At 40.4% G+C, this 19,779-nt stretch overlaps 1 protein-coding gene across 3 annotated transcripts in view; it reads left to right on the top strand.

Moving 5' to 3' along the window:
- LOC104922598 (trichohyalin) overlaps positions 1-19,779 on the top strand; it is an 87,559-nt gene that overhangs the window by 30,390 nt on the left and 37,390 nt on the right. For all 3 annotated transcript variants that reach the window (XM_027274279.1, XM_027274280.1, XM_027274281.1), the window contains 3 exons: positions 7,243-7,362; positions 11,847-12,014; positions 14,925-15,104. In XM_027274279.1, coding sequence (XP_027130080.1) covers positions 7,243-7,362; positions 11,847-12,014; positions 14,925-15,104 — 468 coding nt within the window. The remainder of the gene's footprint in view (positions 1-7,242; positions 7,363-11,846; positions 12,015-14,924; positions 15,105-19,779) is intronic.

Raw genomic sequence — 19,779 nt, 5'->3', positions numbered from 1 at the left:
AGTGAAGGGCTTGTGTCTGTAAAACACATTAAAATCATAATGCAATCTTTGCTAACCCAAGAGCAACGTTATTGTTCCATTATACTCACCGAACAACAGCATCCCAGCCTGTTTATCAATCCAATATCTCATAATGTGCTCTCTGCCTGGTCATTTTGAATATAAAAAGATCTCACACTGTTATTGTACCGTATTTCCTATATTTAGTATTAATCTCTTGTTCTGACATGAATCTGACACATCCAATATGATATTTGATTAGTTGTTGGTTTTTTTTTTTTTTTTGTTTGTGTTTTTTTCATAGTCTCCAGGTAATATTGGATACATGTGCGGAGCTGGTATTATGTTGGCTGTTTCATCAGGGTATAAAAATGATTTAGTGTGTACTCAGCACGCAGTGTCATTGACTAGCTTTAATTTCACTGCAAGGGTGAGCTTTATTACTCTGCTACTCTCCGAATGTGTGTGTGTGTATGTGTGTGCGCGAGAGCAAGAGAGAGAGAGAGAGCAAGAGAGAGAGAGAGAGAGAGAGAATGTTTCTGTATATATATTCTTGTGTTTTCATGCTTGCATGCTCACACCTGTGTGCACACATGCACCTGTACGTATCTCTGTACATGTCTGTACATGCCTGCTGTATATCCAACATCTTCAGCATGTAATTACCATTCAATGGAAGAATCAACCAAACCAACATGTGGAACAGCTCTGACATCACACTCAGGCCGAACCTGGTGGTCCCAGTGCAAGACACAGAGGGGCTCCACTTTGCTGTGACAAACCTTACTTCTGATCAAATGCTACAGAGCCATAATCATGTTTGTGCCACTGAATTCTTTAACCTTTCCATGACCCCGCTGAATGCCAGCGGCCCAATCATAGAACCTAATTGAATCTGCTCGGCGGCGCCCCCCCGACTGATGAAAAAATAAAATTGGAGGTGAAAAATGAATACAGCAGCAGCAGAAAGAGAGAAAGAGGGAGGTGATGCCGGTGATGGTGGAGGGAGGGAGGGAGAGTGGTGATGGTGGTGGTGGCGGTGGGGTCGCACTGCAGTTTTATAAATACACAGATGTGCTCACAAACACACACCCAGACACGTACACACAGTCACACCTTTTTCAATCCCGCAGGAGAGTGGGGAGTGGGAAATGACGGAGAGAAAGAGAGAGAGAGTGAAGGATGGAGAAAAAGAGAAAGAGAGAGGTTGGGCCCAGGTTTCTCATTACCCCCTCGGCCCATTCGGAGGATATTCCTATAAGATAATCTGATTTATTTGCAATTTTCCTTTAAGCGGCTTAGTGTTTACCTCCAAGATTAATATTTTTCTCTGTTATTAATATCAGACTGTAATTAGGAGTGATGTGTCTCGCTCTGTGCAGCTCCATGGCCGCCAGGCAGCTCGCTGGATGAAACTCTTGTTGTGACTCTGTGATCCTGTTTCACGAGACAAAAAAAAAGAGAAAAGAGAAAGGAAGTTTTTAAAAGGAGGAAAGAGGCTGCAGGGCGGGGATGTGGAATTACAGTTGCAGCGTACCTGTCTTTGTGTCTGCGTGTGTGTGTGTGTGTGCGCGTGGTATGGATGCAAGACCATACGAATATGTGAGTGTGTATTTCTTTAGTTTATGTGCGCGTGTGTGACAGTGTGATGGTCCCCTCTGATTGATAAGGTGTCTGTGCCGGCTGCAGATTGCTCTTGCTGATTGCTTCTGAGAGCTCCAGCTGATTTATAATCAGAGCAGGATGAAGGATTGAGCTGTGGATTGCTTATCTGTTTAGCCCCCTCACAACATAAACTGACAAATTATCATGTTGAACACACACACACACACACACACACAAGCACATGTGAAAGAAAAAAAAAAGTAATAATGTGGACCCTCTTATTAAACAAACACAGACACACTATCATATAAATGTAATTTTGCAGACACACGTGCACACAGAACATAAACAGGTTTATTTATCGCCACAGTCACATTTTCATGATTGCCCAAAAGAGCGCAATCAGTCTCATTTGTTTACATGTCAGCCATCAGATATGTGTAAGTCAGCTCAAGTTGTAATTAACTTGTTTAATGCACGTAGAGTTTTGATTTGCTCATTGCTGAAGAATTATTTGGAACATTCTGCAGCTATGATCAAGGACGCAGATCTTTTTTTTTTGTTTTGTTTTGTTTTTGGACACACCTCCCCGCTGCTTATTTTACCTGCTTTTTAACTGCTTTTCCGGATCTACATAACCACATTCTTAATGCCTGCACTGTGGGAAGTGTGGCTAAAACACCCTTAAACAAAATAACAAAATCACTTTTATTGTGCCAGGTGAAGAGATTATGATTGTGTTTTAAAATGTTACATCTACATAGTATAACTAAAGTAGGTGTTTGTTGTTTTCGATAAAGAGGCTGGCATATTATGTGAGACTAATTCCACTTGGCAAGCCAGAGTACAAGCCAGCAGGTTTAAATGCTGACAGCTTTAGTATGCCCTATGGCACTGTGACAGTTCTGTGTGAGTGTGTGTGTGTGTGTGTGTGTGTGTGTGTTCTGTCTCTGCATCATCCTGTCTTTCTCTCCCTTCCCTTCCCATTCTTACCTGTCTGTCTGATTATCTGTTACTTTCTCTCTTTTCACCACAGTTGTTTGTAAATGCACAGTGACAGAATCACGAAAGAAGCACAAAAACACAAAGTACAGGAGCACTTGTTATACAGACACACACACACACACACAAACACACACACACACACACAGACACACACAGACACACACACTGACGAATGGCAGCAATTAGATGGGGAAACCAAGCATGTGAGGACAGAGGAGTGCTGAGGGGCTGCAACCGCTGTATGGAACGTGTGTGCGCGTGTTGCAGTTGTTTGTGTGTATGTGGAAGGTTTTTTATCCTTCTAATGCTCCGTCCATCTGTCTGAATATCAACACTGTCTCATGTGTCACCGGACTGTGGCTGTGGTAAAATAAGAAAGGGATTGGACTACAACATTATCACTTTGCAAAAACTGAATTGCTCATGGGGCTAAAACTGGAGCAAGAAATGCTTTTGTGTTTGACAGCAGCCACACGTCTGTACAAAAACATTAGGAAACGGTACTGAAAGAAAAGAACAGAAATTCCTGTGATTTCTGTTTTCTCTTGCTCTAGTTCCAAGTCAGCCTACCGAGTTATTTAACCCATTGACACTGAGACCTTGAGTTTTCTCAGCCCTTCTACTCGCTTCTCATTTGAGGAATAACCTTTTAACTCCAGTCAGAACAGCAGTCACTTCTCATCTTCCCATTTAATGTGAGAATTCATCTTTTCAAGAAATTCTTACAGCTGCCTCTCTACTCTAAATCAAAGGCATCTCTATCTACTCCAGTTGCTATCTAATAAACAAATCTCTAATCTTACCTAGTTCTGTGGCTTTCCTACTTCTGCAGATTTCCCTGCATTTATTGAACATTCTGATGGCTTTTTACTTACGTGTAGTCGCAGACATAATGTACAGGTAATATGGTCTTGTCTCTTAATCATTTTCAGGCCATACAGGAGGCCTTTCTTTTATCTCATGTTTCATATTTTCCCCAACCCTGTGTTAGTGCTAGATCAGATTGCCCTGCCGAATTGCATATTCGAAAGTCACTATTCATAATATGCAGTAGTCAAGTAATAAAGCAAAGTCAAGTCATATTTATTCATATAAAAAGATTTAAGAAACATTGTAAAAACTGTTCGGATAACAAACATTTTCAAACTAACTCATATTGACACCACCAGTGACTTTTTTTCTCCGGCTTTACAGATGTGAAGAGGCTGCACTGAATCCAACTTTCCTAAAACATATCATGTGTCTGTCAGTTTCTTTTTTTTTTCCTCCCAAGTATTTGTAGAGGGTGTGATGCGTGTGTGAGAGCACATTTGTGTGGGTTTGTGTTATTAACGGTTTTGCCTTCATGCCAACTTTTTTCTTGTCTGATTTATTCTCTCCTCTGTGGGATTGCGCAGATTTTACAAGCAGGTGTACGTGTGCGTGTGTGCAGATTTGTATTTATGACCAGTGGAGATGTGTGTTAGGCACAGCTACTGATGAATTACCTCACTTCTGATTGCTTACATCACAAATCATCCCCATATTATAACCCCTCTCATGCAAATAAGTGGCATTGTGCATGTGTGTGTGCGCGCACATGAGAGAAAGAGAGAGGATACATGTGTTTACAAAATAATGCAAGCTGTTATTTTAATATTAACTGAACGCACACTGTGAGTTCATATACAGTATGTAGCCCATGTATAGTATCTATGTATGTGTATTATGAATGAGTGACTCTGTGTGTGTGTGTGTGTGTGGGGTAACCCTGTATCGCTGGCGAGCTCATTTCTCTCAGAAATCAAAGTTAAATGGGTCATCTATCATGAGAATATGTGACTGGGACACTTGTCTCTGCCATGTGTAAGTGTGTGTGTGTGTGCGCGTGCAAATATGCACACAAATGCAAGGTGTGTGGTGCAAGGGCAGCGTATGTGTGCTTCTGCAGCTGCGTGCGCATGTCTGCGTGTGTGCATGTGTGTATGTGGCGGCCACTTGTCTTTGCCTGCGCTATGATTAATGGTTTACATTGGGCTGTTCAGCCATGCATGTTTCTTGGTTTATCGTTTTATGCTGTCTCCAATTAAAGCTCCATAACTTGAGTGTCCATCAATAGAGGCCATCAGCGACCTTATGCATTCAGGATATGGAAGCCACACACTAACTAATATCCTCTTGTGTCAGAGCTAGTGGACAGTGTGAATATGCAGATTTATGTGTGTGTGTGTGTGGGTGCGTGCACGTAAAATGAAAAATATTAATTTTAACGGATCTAACCAATAACTCTCTCAAGTAAATCAAGTTTTACTCCTTAAAATCGTGTCTTAAAACAAATGAAATCAATTGTCAGAGGGGTAAGATGATCACACTTTTTAAAATATAATCAATATCAATCATCAAGTCAATTAATCGTCCTGAACAAGTGGAGTCTTCTCATCTTAATGGCAGTTTTTTTTTCTTTCTTTCTCTTATAATAAAAGCCAAACTGAAAGTTTATACGGGAATAAGTAGTGTCATTTTTTTGCATCCTTGTCGTGTCACCACGTGTGTCTGGAGGCCTGTCTGCGCCTGGAAAGTCCAAGGTGATACATACATCTGGACGTGTGAGCTCGCTCATGTGTGCACCACCACCGGTCATGCACGCGCCACGCAATATCATTTCACGCAATATTATTTCTCATATAGCTGTAATGACATTAGGCCGATATGTTGATTATACTGTCGGCAAACAGCAGCCTGCTGATTGGGTTAGCATATTACCTTATATCACATCTCTCCATTCATCCCTGTGCTTTTTTTTTTTTATTGCCCTCATTTTTCCAAATCACTTCCCACTTCCCCTAGTTTCCTGGGCGAGGTTCCAGGCTATGCAAGCAGGTGATGTGGAGTAATATGATGATAGGAAGGCACAACAATGCAAGCGGAAAAAATAAAAAAGCTAAAAAGCTAAAGCAGCTGTTGTTGTTACATGTCTGGATGCAAGACAAAGCATTGTTATGGGATAGCAAAGCGTTAACTTGTGTGCAAACGCACGGGTTACTAAATATTTAATCACTCTGTCTAAAACTCAAATGATCGCACGCAGGTTGTGTGCGTGCGTGTGCGTGTGTGTGTGATGGTTTCTGGCCAGCATGTGTTTTGAATAAAGAGTAATGCAAAGGGTGTGTAGATTGCTGAGGGAAAATAGGGTGTGATTTAGTGAAGACCCAGAATAAGTGTGGGGGTAGGGAGGTAGGAGGCAGAGAGATATTTCAGAGTGGGCTACTTAAATTGTTAGAGAGAATGAGATTTCATTTGCAGCTGGGACATTGAGTGATGACACCCATGGTGTGTGTGTCTGTCTGTGCGAGTTCGTGTCCACACGCGTGTACACATTAATGGCTGCGCGTGTGCATGCACAGGAAATACACACACGCACAAAGCATACATATATGTGTGTATATACGTATTGTACAAAGTGCAGGATTTCTCTCAGTATTGCTTGTGTGCTTGTTCTCTGCGTGCCAGTTACCTCTTCAACGTGAGCCCCTAAGTAGTAAGAGCTCAGTGGCAAAAATCAAAATCACTAGAAAACACACTGCAGCAATATAGATTCTCCTTCTCCTTCTCCCTGGCCAACATGTACACACCTACAATCACATACACTCAAACATCATTATTAACTAACACCAAACAAACACTACACAAAACACCACAGGCAATATTTATGGTTTGGTACAAACAGAGACTTTTGGTGCTATTTGGCTCTAAACACAGTAACATGAGCGTGTCTAACTGTCAAGATAGGAAATTTCACTGCAAATTACAAATGGTGTTATTCGATATTTGCACCACATGTGCAGGTAATGATTTAGCCATGCATAGTGTACAGTAGGACACACAGGCAGTAAATGGAAAAAAGATAACAATAATAATAACTCACATCAGCCATCCCTAATATATAGGCTGCTACACCATGTCATGGCTATATGACACTTGGAGAAAAATGAACTGTGGTTATCTGGAAATTAAAAAAAAAAAGGGACTGATTTAATATTCAGCTGAGGCTGAAGGGGCTGGGGGAAGGGAAGAAAGGCGGACCTATGTATAGGAGAGGGGGGTGGAGGCAATGAAGATGGAGGAAATTAATCAGTGGTATCATCTCCATGGGAGTTTAGCTAACCACCGACCTCAGCGCTTTATCAGCCTATGAGGGAGCTTCTGCTGTAGCTGCTGCCATAACAAACCAAACCCACCAAATCACCGTGAATATGACTTCCGCACAAAGGTACACACAGAGATCACACACCTGCCTTTCAGGCACATCACCTTCACACAAGCCCGGTGTAATCAAAATCCCACTCTGCTATGTTTGCGTGTGTTTTATGTGTACACCTATGCATAATTTATGCTTGCATGTAGAGTAGATGTAATCTCGAGTGCACGCTGTCCATTCATATGGGCAATATCTGTGTTGTCTATTGTGTGTGTGTGCAGAGAGGGAAAATCAAATCAGTTTTTGTCTTCCTCTGAGGATAATTCCACGCAATATTGCTCATAACTGATTGTGTGTCAGTTTTCACAATAGTGGATCTTTGTGTGAAGACAATGAACAAACAGAAATGAAAAATGCCACGGCTTTATGAATATGAACCACTGACTGTGTTGCAGGCGGAGGCCAAAATGGTGTCTTTGAGGGGCGAGCTCAGCGCCTTATTTGACAGAAGGATGGAGGAGAAGGAAACAAAGATTAACCAACTGAGTGAGGAGCTGAATAGAGTGAGACAAAAGGTAAGAGTGCACACAAACACATGGTTTGAATGCTTTTGCTGCTTACCCAATAATATATTTGTGAGTGTGAACTTATGGGACCAGTAGTTTAAATGACCAGTGTCTAGGATTTAGTGGCATCTGGTGGTGTAATCGCCGATTGCATTCCCTTCTCTTCACCCCTCCTTCCTAGGATGAAGGAGAAAGTACAATGGCTAACTCTAATGAAAGCATAGTTATGCGTATTGTACTCCATTTCTGCAATATTTTGTAAATAAATCTTCACACTGGACCTTTAAGACAAACTTTCTTTTCACACGCAGCTCACACACACGAATGTATAATATCAAAAATCTCTTGAGAAAATTAAAAATTGTATTGCATTGTGAAGCTTTGGCTAACAATATTGTTTGACCTCTGGGATTCTGCTAATTTAACTATACTATCATGGTGCTTCAATCAGCTTTCCACACACTCATTTTGTACCCTTTCAATTATACAGATTACAAATGCTGCCAGAGCTTATTGAGCTGTACTTTTGATTCAAAGGCACGTCGGTCCATTGAGGCACAAGCACTGACAAAATGCACACGCAAGTACACACCACTTGATCTGCATATCATTAGGCTTTTGATCGGATGCCAAGATTTCACTGAGAAAGACATCAGAGTCAAATGGAGCGAACGTGTACACAACACCTGTAGGATTTGTGTGTGTGTGTGTATGTGTGTGCGTGTGTGTGCGTGCGCCCGTGAGAGAGGCAGCTGTGAAATTTGCACCTGTTTAATTGAATTAGCCTTGTTAATGTATTCACACTGGCTGCCAAAAAAGCATGGATTTAACGAGCTCGTTAGACCAATTAGTTAATTAATTGTCTGTATAGCAGCGGCTTCCCAAAGAGCTGTGTCTTCATTATCTGATGACTGCCGCCTGTTGGATCATTGAATTGAGAGCTGATAATGCATTGCTGTCACACTGCACTCATGGCTGTGTGTGTGTGTGTGAGTGTGTGCTTGTGTGTCTCCACAAATGTCACTTATTTCTACATATATGTGTGTGTATACTATATACTGTATGTGCGGTGCTTTTTAGTTCAAACGTGCAGAGACAGGTATATGCATGAATACTTGTGTATATGTATTTGTCTGTCTGTCTGTCTGTCTGTCTGTCTGTGTATGTGTGTGTGTGTGTGTGTGAGATATACTCAGAATATAGCGGCCAATATCAGTGTGCATATTGCAGTGAAAGGTTATGTGGGGGCCGTCACTCCCACAGGTAAAGACAGAGCAGTCCTCCTAGCCACTTTCTAATCTCTCTTTTATTAGAAGTTAATATCTTGCCTGCTCTTTCTCACTCCACACTCCCACCTGCTTAGAAATGGCCCCGCTCCATCTTTTTAATTCAATTATATTAGCCACCCTCACTCTCTCTCTCTGTGCCCATAACTCTGCAACTCACACTCAATCTCGCTTTTTTTATTTATTTATTTTTTTTTTATTTCTGTCTCTTCCCATCTCACCTCTCCTTCCTTTGTCCTCAAATGTTCCATTTCTAATCCTAGATGGAGGATAGACTTTGGTCAATCAAGGATTTGCGCAAGCCACTCTCACTTCCTTCTCTCCCCCACCTCGGCGACAAAAACATATGATGGCTAGGAGGAGAGAATAAAAGGAAAGGAGGCAGGAGGAGGAGAAGGAGAAAGAGAAGGAGGCGGGGGGCAGGAGTTAAGGGGAAGACCCCAGGGGTGAAACTTTAATTGCTAAAGTAATGAGACTTGATCAGATTGAGGTTTCTCTCTCAACAGGGACTCTACTAATATGAAAGTCCAATGCTTAAGCTCTAATATGAAATAAAATCACAAATCTGATATTCTTTTTCCAGGACTTCCAGCCAAGGTCCTATACTCCTCCACTGGAGAATTAAGACTCTATACAGACCACGTGGGAATCTTTAATCATCTCTGATGGTGGCAGATTTGGAGATGAGAAAATCACTGTAATGTATTAATTATGTAACAATATTATGGAGTTCTGAAAGTCAGTGTCGTAAAGACCTTGGGCTATAGGAGGGATTTTGATAGACATTGTGTTCATTAACCAGCTGCCTTATAGATAAATAGCAGTGACCATTCTGTGGGTGAAAAATTCAAAATACTGAAACTATTCAAACACTTTCCCTGCTCTGTGTTTTTCACACAACATAGTTACTAAATACTTTCTCATAAAGTACCAATAGGAAGTTGAGACTGTTAAAATGTCAGGGACACAAAATATACTGTTACAATCATGTAACTAATTATGTCGTTACTACACAGTCAGTAAAGAAACAAACATTATGTGATGCTCCTTTCTCGAGTGGCTTTGACAAAAAGTTATCAGTCGATGAAAATGCCTACTTTTATGAATAGGTCTTTGTGAATGTGTAAGAATCTGATTCATCCTGTAAGGCTTGCAATTTCAAAAAAGACTAAACAATTCTGTTATACCTTCATTCTTTACAGAAACAATTTCTCTGAATTAAAAGGGGCTGGGTAGTGCTGCACAGCCACAGTGTATTTGACACATAAACCTAAAAAAGAAAGTAATAGAAATAATCTTAATACTTTATGTTCTGTAGACATATCTGTCATTTTTTGTCATCCAAAGTGAAAAATGCAGGGTTAGAAATGGTTTATCATGTTTTGCTGCAGTGAATGTTAATAGGTAAATGATGGGTGGTATTTTAACAACAAAGTTAGTTATTAAACATAAGGACTAAAGTTGCCCTGCTTTCTTGTGAGGATTTACACTCACTTAGCTTAGACCCTGAAAGTACTTAAAACCTCATTCTGTTTTTTTAAATAAACATCCTCAAGTATGTGCACACATGTTAAAAACATGCTGATAATGACTGATGGTAGCAATTATAGAAATATTAAATCGTTACTGTATGTTATATACTGTATGTCTATTGCATATGTAAAATTCTCTACTCTCAGTGGCATGAGTTATAGTCATAAGTAAGTACAGTAAAACAGTAAGAGTAGCTGAGTTTTAGGAGATATCTTTGCTATAACTTGGTTTAACATTAATGGTAATAATATTTAAAATGTAAGAAAATGTGCTCCTTTGCTTCATTGCTTCGTTATTCATCTGAAATCCCTCTCGCGCTATAGATGGGTTAAAACAAAGAGGACGGACTCTTTTGCTCTCTCGTGTAATATGTTGAACTTGGCTGAAGCGCTGAAATTCACACATTGTCTCACTTTTGTAAAAGTTACTTTATTTCCCAATAGCCACACTAAACTTGGTGGAATATCCAGATAAAAGAGTAATTTTAATTCAGTGTCGCAATACTGGCTGCCCCATTGCTTATAATTGTTACCATCCATTAACCATGCTGTAGATGAGTTCACTGCATAAAAGACCACCTTTAGCTCATTGTTACAATAGGTTGGGTGATATATATACTGGATAGTCTGGAGAGCTCACTGAAGGAGGCAGAGGTGGGCTGTTTCAGTGCCAAGACATAAGTCCAGAACCACTGTCTGCTGTTAGAGGAGGTGATGAGAGAACTTGAGAAATCAGAAGTTAAAAAGGATGGTACCCACTATTTTATTTTTATATATATATATGGGTATATTTACACACACACACACATCTGTTGTGTGGTTTTATTGGTATGTGTAAGGGTGTGTACTTGTGTGGTGTGTAATCATGTGTATATGTAAGCGTGATTGCAAGTGTGTGTTTGTATGTGTGTTGACTGTCTGCGGAGCCTCCTTACTAATCTAACACAGGGCTCATTTAACACAGTGCTAATGAATAGGGGCTTTGATTTGGCAAGAGGTTCTGAACCACAGGCCCACACACACTCACATTCATGGATGGGGTGAGAAGTTCAACCACTGTCTGCTTCCTTGGAAATAGTCTCTTCCCCCCCCCCAATAATCATTCAAGCATTAACACATGTACAGCACAGCAAGTTCTTTAGTTTTAGTTTTGAAGCGTTCAAAAATGACAACTATGTGATTTATTCTGTCATGCTGAAAAACAATGGTGCTTTGGGATCACTTGAAAGGTTGATGATAAGAATAATGGTGCATCAGTTTAACATTTAACATGGTACTATAAATTTCAAATAACAGTGGTTAGACTTGATTGCAGCATTTGTCAAACAAAATATGAGACACTAATGGGTCTCACACAAAACATGATAAAGTTGTTGTTTTCACATTAAATTATCGTTAGTACATCTGCCAACAACATTGTTGGACAGAATTCCCACAGTGATCAGTTTGAAATAGTGCTCTAGAAATCTGTTGTAAACAAGAGTCTGACAAGATATTTGGCACTAGAAAATGTGTGGGGTTCTGTAGAGGACTACCAGAAGGGTAAAATGTGCTCTTTTAAACTAAGTACATTAGGTTATTTTATATAAAGTGTATGAAATAAAGTATTACATGTGTGCTCATATGGTACAGACTGTCCTGTTGTCTGTTTGTGTGTGTGTATGTGTGCGTCTAGATGAAAGAGCGAGAGAAACATGTGAAGCACCTGAACCATGATGTGGTTGGCTTGCGAGCCGCACAGGACTCTCTGAAGAGAACCTTAGCTGTGAAGGAGAAACACACACACCAGCTGGTCCAAGACAACACGCAGCTCAAAGAAAGCCTGGCTTTGCTGCAGACCAAAGTAGGTAACACACACTCTCTCTCTCACACACACATGCACGCACACACACACATACACACAGGAGGGGAGCTCTTCTTAAATAAGGAACAGAATTGGGCAACCTTCTCTAAATCAAATCCAGTCAGGTACATCAGGGAATTCTCCTCATTTTTTACTTCCTTCACAGTTAATCATCAGTCCTTCTTCCCCTCCTCCTCTGCCTTCCTTCTCTCGCCCTCTCTCCATATTTAATAACTCATCGCCACCATCTTAGCTCCGCAGAGGGTTGGCTCGTTGTACAATAAAAACCCATGTACATATGAATATCACTTAGCCAAGAGAGGGGCCCCGAGTGGGGGAGGGGTTAAATGTTATTTTGTTTCCTTCTTTTGTCCATTCATTATTTCACTCAGATCATTCCTTTCTTCCTCCCTTGTCTTTCTTTTCACTCTGATCTCCCTTGTCCAGTCTCGCCCTCACCCCAACGAGAAGCAATGGTAATATATGGGAACATTAAAGAGTCATACGCATGATGAATGGAATGGCCTTTAGGTTTCTCTCGTTGTCCTTTTCCTCTTTTTCTTGTAACTCCCCCTCTCTCTGTCTCACTCCTACTGTATTTCTTTCTCTCCTTTTCCTTCCCCCCCTCCTCTCACCCCTCTAGGTGGAGTGGCGCCTGGCAGTGATGTGTTTTACGCTTAAATTAACCCATTTACTGTGTCCTTGACCAAACCAAGTCATTCATTACTAGTGTTTTAGTGGTGCGGGTGCCTGCCAGCCAACTAAACGAAGTGTATTCAACAAAAAAGCATGTTAGTCACTTGACTCTCGGAACACTTAAAACGCTCTTAGATGCTGGCTTTATGCCTTTCCTTTTCTAACTTAACCTAATTTCCACGTTACCATATTGACATCATTGGTGTATTCTGGAGGAGGCAGCAGTATGAATGTCATCATTTCAATATTATCTTCAAGTACTCACTTTGCATATTTTAAAGCACTCTGTATTTCCTTTTGTTTACTGGTTGCCTATACAGAATCCATTTTTCCAATGCAAGAAGTTACACAATACAGTTAATACTATTGCAGTTCCACGGTGCACAAATGACTTGAGGTTGATCGGCACAACTATACAGGAGCTCACATACAGTATAGTGCAGACAAGGTGCATTAAACGATAATACATGTACCAATACCATTTATACTTTTACAGACCAAGTATTATTAGTGAGATATCTGTTATTTGTAGAGCTTTCACACCAGAACACATTCCAAACTGGTTTGTGTTAGCCATTTCAGGGGTATGTATTAGAGAATTTCACGGTCAAGTCCAAGTCAAATCTCAAGTATCATTGCAATGATTATTCTTTCACCTGCTGCATACCATCCAGTGCCCTTAGAACAGTGCATAGCTAGCAAGTATATTTAAGTAATTCAAAGAATGTACTGTATTATTATCACTCCTTTACCTATTAGCATACAGCTAACAGTATCAGCCTCAGGCTATTGCGATGTGATATGAAAAAAGGCTTTACAGTTAACTGTTATAACTGTATTTTGCCTTGTCACGAGATCATACAACTAAACTGTAGACCAAGCATTGGCTAAAAAATGGATATAGACCAATGCAATAAAGTAAAACTGTATTGTATAATTACACTGCATATCCAACTAACTACTAACTGACGAACACATCCCTCTAGCCTCTCAAACCCATTGTAATGGCAACCTTATAAGCCTGTAACCTTACAGTATGCGTTCAACAATAAACTTGTAACCTTCCTGTAGCAGACGTTAATAATTAACTTGGTCTTTCTCGCGGTTTAGCGTTAGTCAGCAGATGGTGGCAGGAGAACGTGGATGATTAAGTTACCCAACTATTTTTGTAGTCATGGCAGAACCAGTATGCGAGAAAGTGTGCAAGCAATCAAACACTGACTTACTCAGTCATCTTTTCATTCGGCAAACTCCAATCTAATAAAACGAACCTCCCTTAGCTACAAAGCTAGCTGATGCAGAGCTGAACACATGTGCCAACTGTCCAGGTGACTCACCTATCCTGCTGCATTTTCAGGTGCCTGATTAAGTTTCACGTGATCGATCCAACATCCTTTATTTTTATACTGCAGACATTGCATGTAGTGATTTTTTTTTTTCCTTGGGTCTTGTGCAAAGTTATTATAGCTAAAGGTTATGACAAATGGCACAGCTGCAGGTGTGCTCACCATGGTGTTGTTGCTGCAGCTTAATGTTAAAGACATCTGTAGCCACGCACACCAGATGTGTAAAGTTATGCACGATAACAAGGGAGGGAGAATGACATTCAGCTCATCAGATATTTCTTTAATGTTAATGCAGCAAAAAGATAAAGATTGTTCACAAGCCCTAAATCGGGAGTCCAAGTCGAGTCTCAAGTCTTTTGATGAAGAGTTTCAAGTTAAATTAAGCAATTCAAGTCACTGTGTGTTCAAGTTAACTGCAACCCAAGTCTCTGGTCCCTTTGTTTCCCTTGTCTGATGGGGGGAAGATAGAAAAAGGACTACAACTCTCAGTGAACATTGTCCCAAGGTTCAAGAAGCACTATTCTGTTAGTGTTACCTACGACTTTATGATGTGTAGTCAAGCAGTTTTATTGGTCCAGTCAAAGCGGTAAGTGTAGGGTTCCCTAGCCTGGCACAAAGCCTTTATGATGTTCCCTTTCAATGCTATGGAGACAGAGCAGAGGCAAATGCCTCTAAATTATACTTTGTTCTCTTGCTTGTATGTCCTGCCTCATATATGTCCACCCATTCCCCTCCTCAGCTCTCTCCACAGCTGTCGGCCTGCCTGTGTCTGTCCATCTCTCAGCCTTTGGAGAAGGTTCAAACCAGACATACTCGGCTTATTTTTCATCTCTCACCCCCCTTCTTTCTGTTCCTGCTCATCTCTCAGTTACAAACCAGTGAATTCATGTTGAGCGGTATTACTGAATCCATGGATCAGACCAAAACTGGCCTGGACACAGAAAGACAGCAAAGGCAGCAGATCCAGGACCAGTTGAACCATGCCAACAAAGACATGGAGCGTCTGCAGGAGGAACTGACCTGCGTACGTCGCACCACTGAAAAGAAGGTGACTGATTCTTTCCCAAGGTCTTAAGTGAAATATAAAATTCTATAAATTCTTTCAAACTAGTGCTCACTGCACTTTATGTTATTGTAACATTTGAATGAGAGAAGCATGCCTGAGCTCCCTGTTATTGTTGACAATGAGACATTTCAGCAACTTTGCTTGCTTACAAGGTCAAGAAACAGTTTTTACACAAAGTGGACAATGTTAGGAAAAAATGGTCAAACTGAAAATACGCAATTTCTACAGGATGGAGATGAAATATAATATTCACTTTAATGTATTGCATTGTCTTTTCTCACAATGGGGCTGATAAGAAGGGTCGCACAGGTGAGGGATTCATTTAAATATTCAATTTTCAAACGTAATATTCACTCTGTGACAGGCATTGTCTATTTCTACAATGGGGCTGATAATAAGGTTTTAGATAATGGGTAATGGGATGTTCTGATATTTAGAGCCTTATTTAAAAACACACACTTTTGACAGACTTGACAAAAATTTGGATTATTCTGCTAGAATGGGATTTTTCTTTACCCAGTTAGGACTACAGTAAAAGTCAAAAGTCACATATTCAACATGCTATGTTGCCTTTTAGACCTTTTTATCCTTTGCTCGTTTTGTGTTATCCCAAAAGCTTGTGTTAGTGCTTCATGGTTTGTATTAAACCTTCAATCAACCGGGTTGGAAAGATACTTTTTACAAAGCCATTGATACATTTCAAGGGCTTGGATTTGGAAAAAAAAAAAAGGGAAGCAGCACATGAGGTTCAGTCCTTTTCAGCACACCTCTTCACTGACAATACTCATTTTAGAATGTTTTTAGGGTCAGGGTTAGGGTTAAGGTCAGGGATTTATTGCCTATCACTGAAGCTATTGTTACAACAGTTTTGCATTTAAATGACTACATGCTCTACAACTTATATTATATGACAGCAAATGGGCTTTGGTAAAATAACAAGTTTTAATCAACGACTGTCCTGCATATTTTTGACCTCTTGTAATTCATACTGGCGGAGCGAACATTAATTCTGTTGTCATCATGGAATCAAACTGTTGCATCAGGATCTACAAGTCTTGTAGGTTAAGTCAGTAAGTAATTATAAAACACTGCACAACTGTGTAAGATTGAGCAAATGTTTTTTTGTGCAATTAGATACACTGCATGTGCACGTGTGTATGAGTGTGTGTGAGGTTGTCTGTCATGTCTGGATTGGTTAAGTCAACGGATGGACCATTACACTCTGTCCAGGGATCTTGTTTCTGCTCCACATCTGGCCCTGCTTTATGCGACGAAACTGTTCTTTGTCTGATCTATTACAAGCTCTCTCTCTCTCACACACACACACACACACACAACCACCCACACATGCACACATGCACAGCATAGCATTTTGCATTCACTCATGCACTCGTCAGTCTATCATTGTATGGAAAGTGGTAGTAGTAGGTGTGTGTAAAAGAGAGTGCCTTCTCCCACTTCAGTGTAAGTGAAACTGAGAGAACTCTGCGTTAAGTATTTTCCTCTGCAGCTCTAAATGTCCTAACATTAGCACAGCTGAACAAATACTGTCAACACTCTCTCCTTCATCTGAAATGTACTCTGCTGATTCACTCTCCCTCTCACTCTCTCCCCCTCTCACTTAGATTTCGTTGCTCAGAAGAATAGAAAAACAGTTTGCTTTTTCTATAGAGAGGGAGTAGTCACTTTTTTTTAGCTCTAATTCTCTGAAACTTCTGAGAAGTAGACAGGGTATGGAGTAAAAAAGAGGAAGCACTGGTCTGAACTTGAGTCCTTGGGGTTATAGAAGTCAGCCACTTGGTAACTTGATGACTGTTTCTTTTACGGAAGGGCTGACATTTCTATTCATAAGACTAATTCTGTGAGGGTCTACTTAAAAAGGTTTGTCTAATCAGTGGTAAATTGGTTTCTCCACATTGGCTCAGATTGGAAAGAAGCCTGCATTCCACACAAACAATGGTGCATTGAATTTGTTATCCTACTTACTTATATTGTGATATAGTGTGCACTTCAATGCAGTGTTATTGTTTTTTTATTAGATTTTAGAAAGCAATTCATTTTTTTCCCCATTCTTTTGTATTATTGACAGTTTCATAAAAGTGATTTTGACATTCAGAACATCAGCCCATCATCAGCTGTTGCTTGTTTTTATAGAACGCAATGAAACACGGGAAATTCACAAAATTAAAGCAGATGTTTGCACTCTTTTACAGAAAAAATCTGCTCAAAATCCCTTTTAATGTCTTTTTAATACCTTGTCCTTCATTTATCCATATCCCCTTTTACTTGTTCTCCATCTCCATTAGTCGTCCTCTCCATTTCACCAACTCACACACATCATCATCATGCAATTGGCCAGATGTTGCTGTAGTTTTAACATGTGGTTAAAGTGTTATACTGCTCCGAACTCCCCCATTGAGGAACATGAAAGAAGTGAATCCATTAACATGACAAGGGGCTTTGTCTCAGAGATGATCTGCTTCATCTTCTCAGAAACAAGAGTCTCACACGTGGTTCTCCGGAGGCTCTTCTCCTAAATGTTCAGGTCACATATGTACACAGGAGGGAGACAAGGAGGGGATGAGTGAGAGAGACAGATGGATGGATGGATTTAGTGTGAGAAGCATGGGAAGAGGAAGTGAGGTTGTAAGATGAAGGGAGGAAGGGAAGTTGAGATTACCTTGGGATGTAATGGGTAGAGGTTTCCCAACAGACTGGGCTGTGACAATGAGATTTGGAACAGTTATTACCTGTTATTATTAAAAAAATATTGGCCATCACATTTTGTTCAGGGAGGTTGAACAGCCTTTTCATACTGAAACAGAATTGTTGCATGAAGGTTCTGCATGGAGACAAAAAAAAACAAAAACTGGAAAGTATTGAACATTTTTGTTCTGTTTTGTTTAATGAATGATGTCCAATCATTGTATCCATCATTAACATTCCAGCATAGTGTGTATCCAGCTTCCCCACTGGGACTTTTTAAAAAGTATGCACTGATAGTTCTTCTATGAAGCACACTGGGTAAAAGAATTCAAAATTATGTGAAATGGACAAGGGGAGCTGGGGTGAGCGAGAAAGCAAACGAAAATGAAAAGATGACAGAAAGAGCGCAACTGTGGAAGGTAAACGGTATTGTGGAAGGTTGTTCCAGCCTTCAAGGTTGGACTTGGACAAACATTGGTCCTGCTCACAATGCTTTACAACCATCAGAATAGCTTACTGTTTTTTTTTCTCCCTCTCCCTACTTTCTCTCTTGATCTTGCTTATTGCTCATTTCTTTTCTTGCCTTGCCACTTCTCCCTTTCATCCTCACCCCCCCCCACCGTACCCCCAACTGTTCAAATATTATTTCTCCCCCTCCTGTCGTCCTCTCCCCCTTTTTTCTCCCTCTCTTTATCTTGTCATTGCCTGTCAGTAGGGATTCTATCTGCGCTGAGTGTTGTGTGTGCGTGCCTATCTGTGAACACATTGAGACTGAGATACACTTAAGAGCTCATTGATTTAAAAATACCTTCGATATTGGAGGTCCCCTCCTGCAGATTCGTTCAGAAGCTTATCACACACACACACACATAGACATCCACGTAGAGATATGCATAAACCAAAGCTCCACTCCAAAGTTTCTCCTTAAACTTTGTGATTGACCTAGTTAGTGTGTCGTTTTGACAAGTTGTCTGTTTTGACACGACATCCTCCGGTGTTTATCAACACTGCCTATCACACACTCACACTGGGAATTCACGCACACACACACCCACACACACACACACACACACACACTCAAAAATAAATCAAGCTAAGATTTAGAAATTGGCAGGAAGTAAGTGTCGCGTTTGCTGCGGGTAAGTGGAATGTCTTACATTTGCAACAACATGGTCATGTTTTTTTTTTGTGTGTGTGTGTCTATGTGCGCAAATGTGTTTCTTCTATTTCATCTGACGTCCACTGAATGCAAAACACAACCTGTATTATTCCTGTCCAGAGTGCTGCCTCTTTGTATGGGCGTTTACATGAGACCTCATTTGTGATTTAGCTGCTATGTGCATGGCTGTGCGTATGCAGTGTTGTTGTTTTTTTTTTTTCTTTTTCTTTTTCTTTTTGTTTCCCTACACCATGTCATAGCTCAGGTTTAGTGTGTTTAGCGAGCCTGGCCACTGACAGCCAGAGGTGAGAGGTCAAAGAGCCAAGTTAACTCCATCAATCCCCCTGGACAGTTACAAACGAGCCCTCAACTCTGGTCAAAACAATCTCTGGATCATGCAGGACGGGCTGGAGGTGGGGAGGGATGGAGGGGGAGAGAAAGAGAGAGCGTTTGTCTCAGTTTGGCACGAAGGCTGTTGTATGTGTGTGTTTGTATAAACTGAAAGTAGAAACTATGCCTGCATCAAGTGAGCATACCAGTAATAAATGTTCTGTTTAAATTAGACTGAAAATTTCACTATTATTATTATTATTATTATTATTAGTAGTATGATTATTATTATATTATTATTATTATTATAGTTTTTTACATTGTAGAATAAGAAAGGTTGTTATTAACCCCATGTTATTCAGGATATGCAGAAAATTAACTCACCTACATGGAGGATCCTACTAAAAGTCCAGTGCCCTCCTGAAGAAAAAGTCTGAGCATTTTAAAAGACATAACTATAAA

This window comes from Larimichthys crocea, chromosome XXIII (genome assembly GCF_000972845.2).
Source record: "Larimichthys crocea isolate SSNF chromosome XXIII, L_crocea_2.0, whole genome shotgun sequence".
Lineage (NCBI taxonomy): Eukaryota > Metazoa > Chordata > Actinopteri > Sciaenidae > Larimichthys > Larimichthys crocea.
This window is presented reverse-complemented; position numbering and strand designations above follow the sequence as displayed.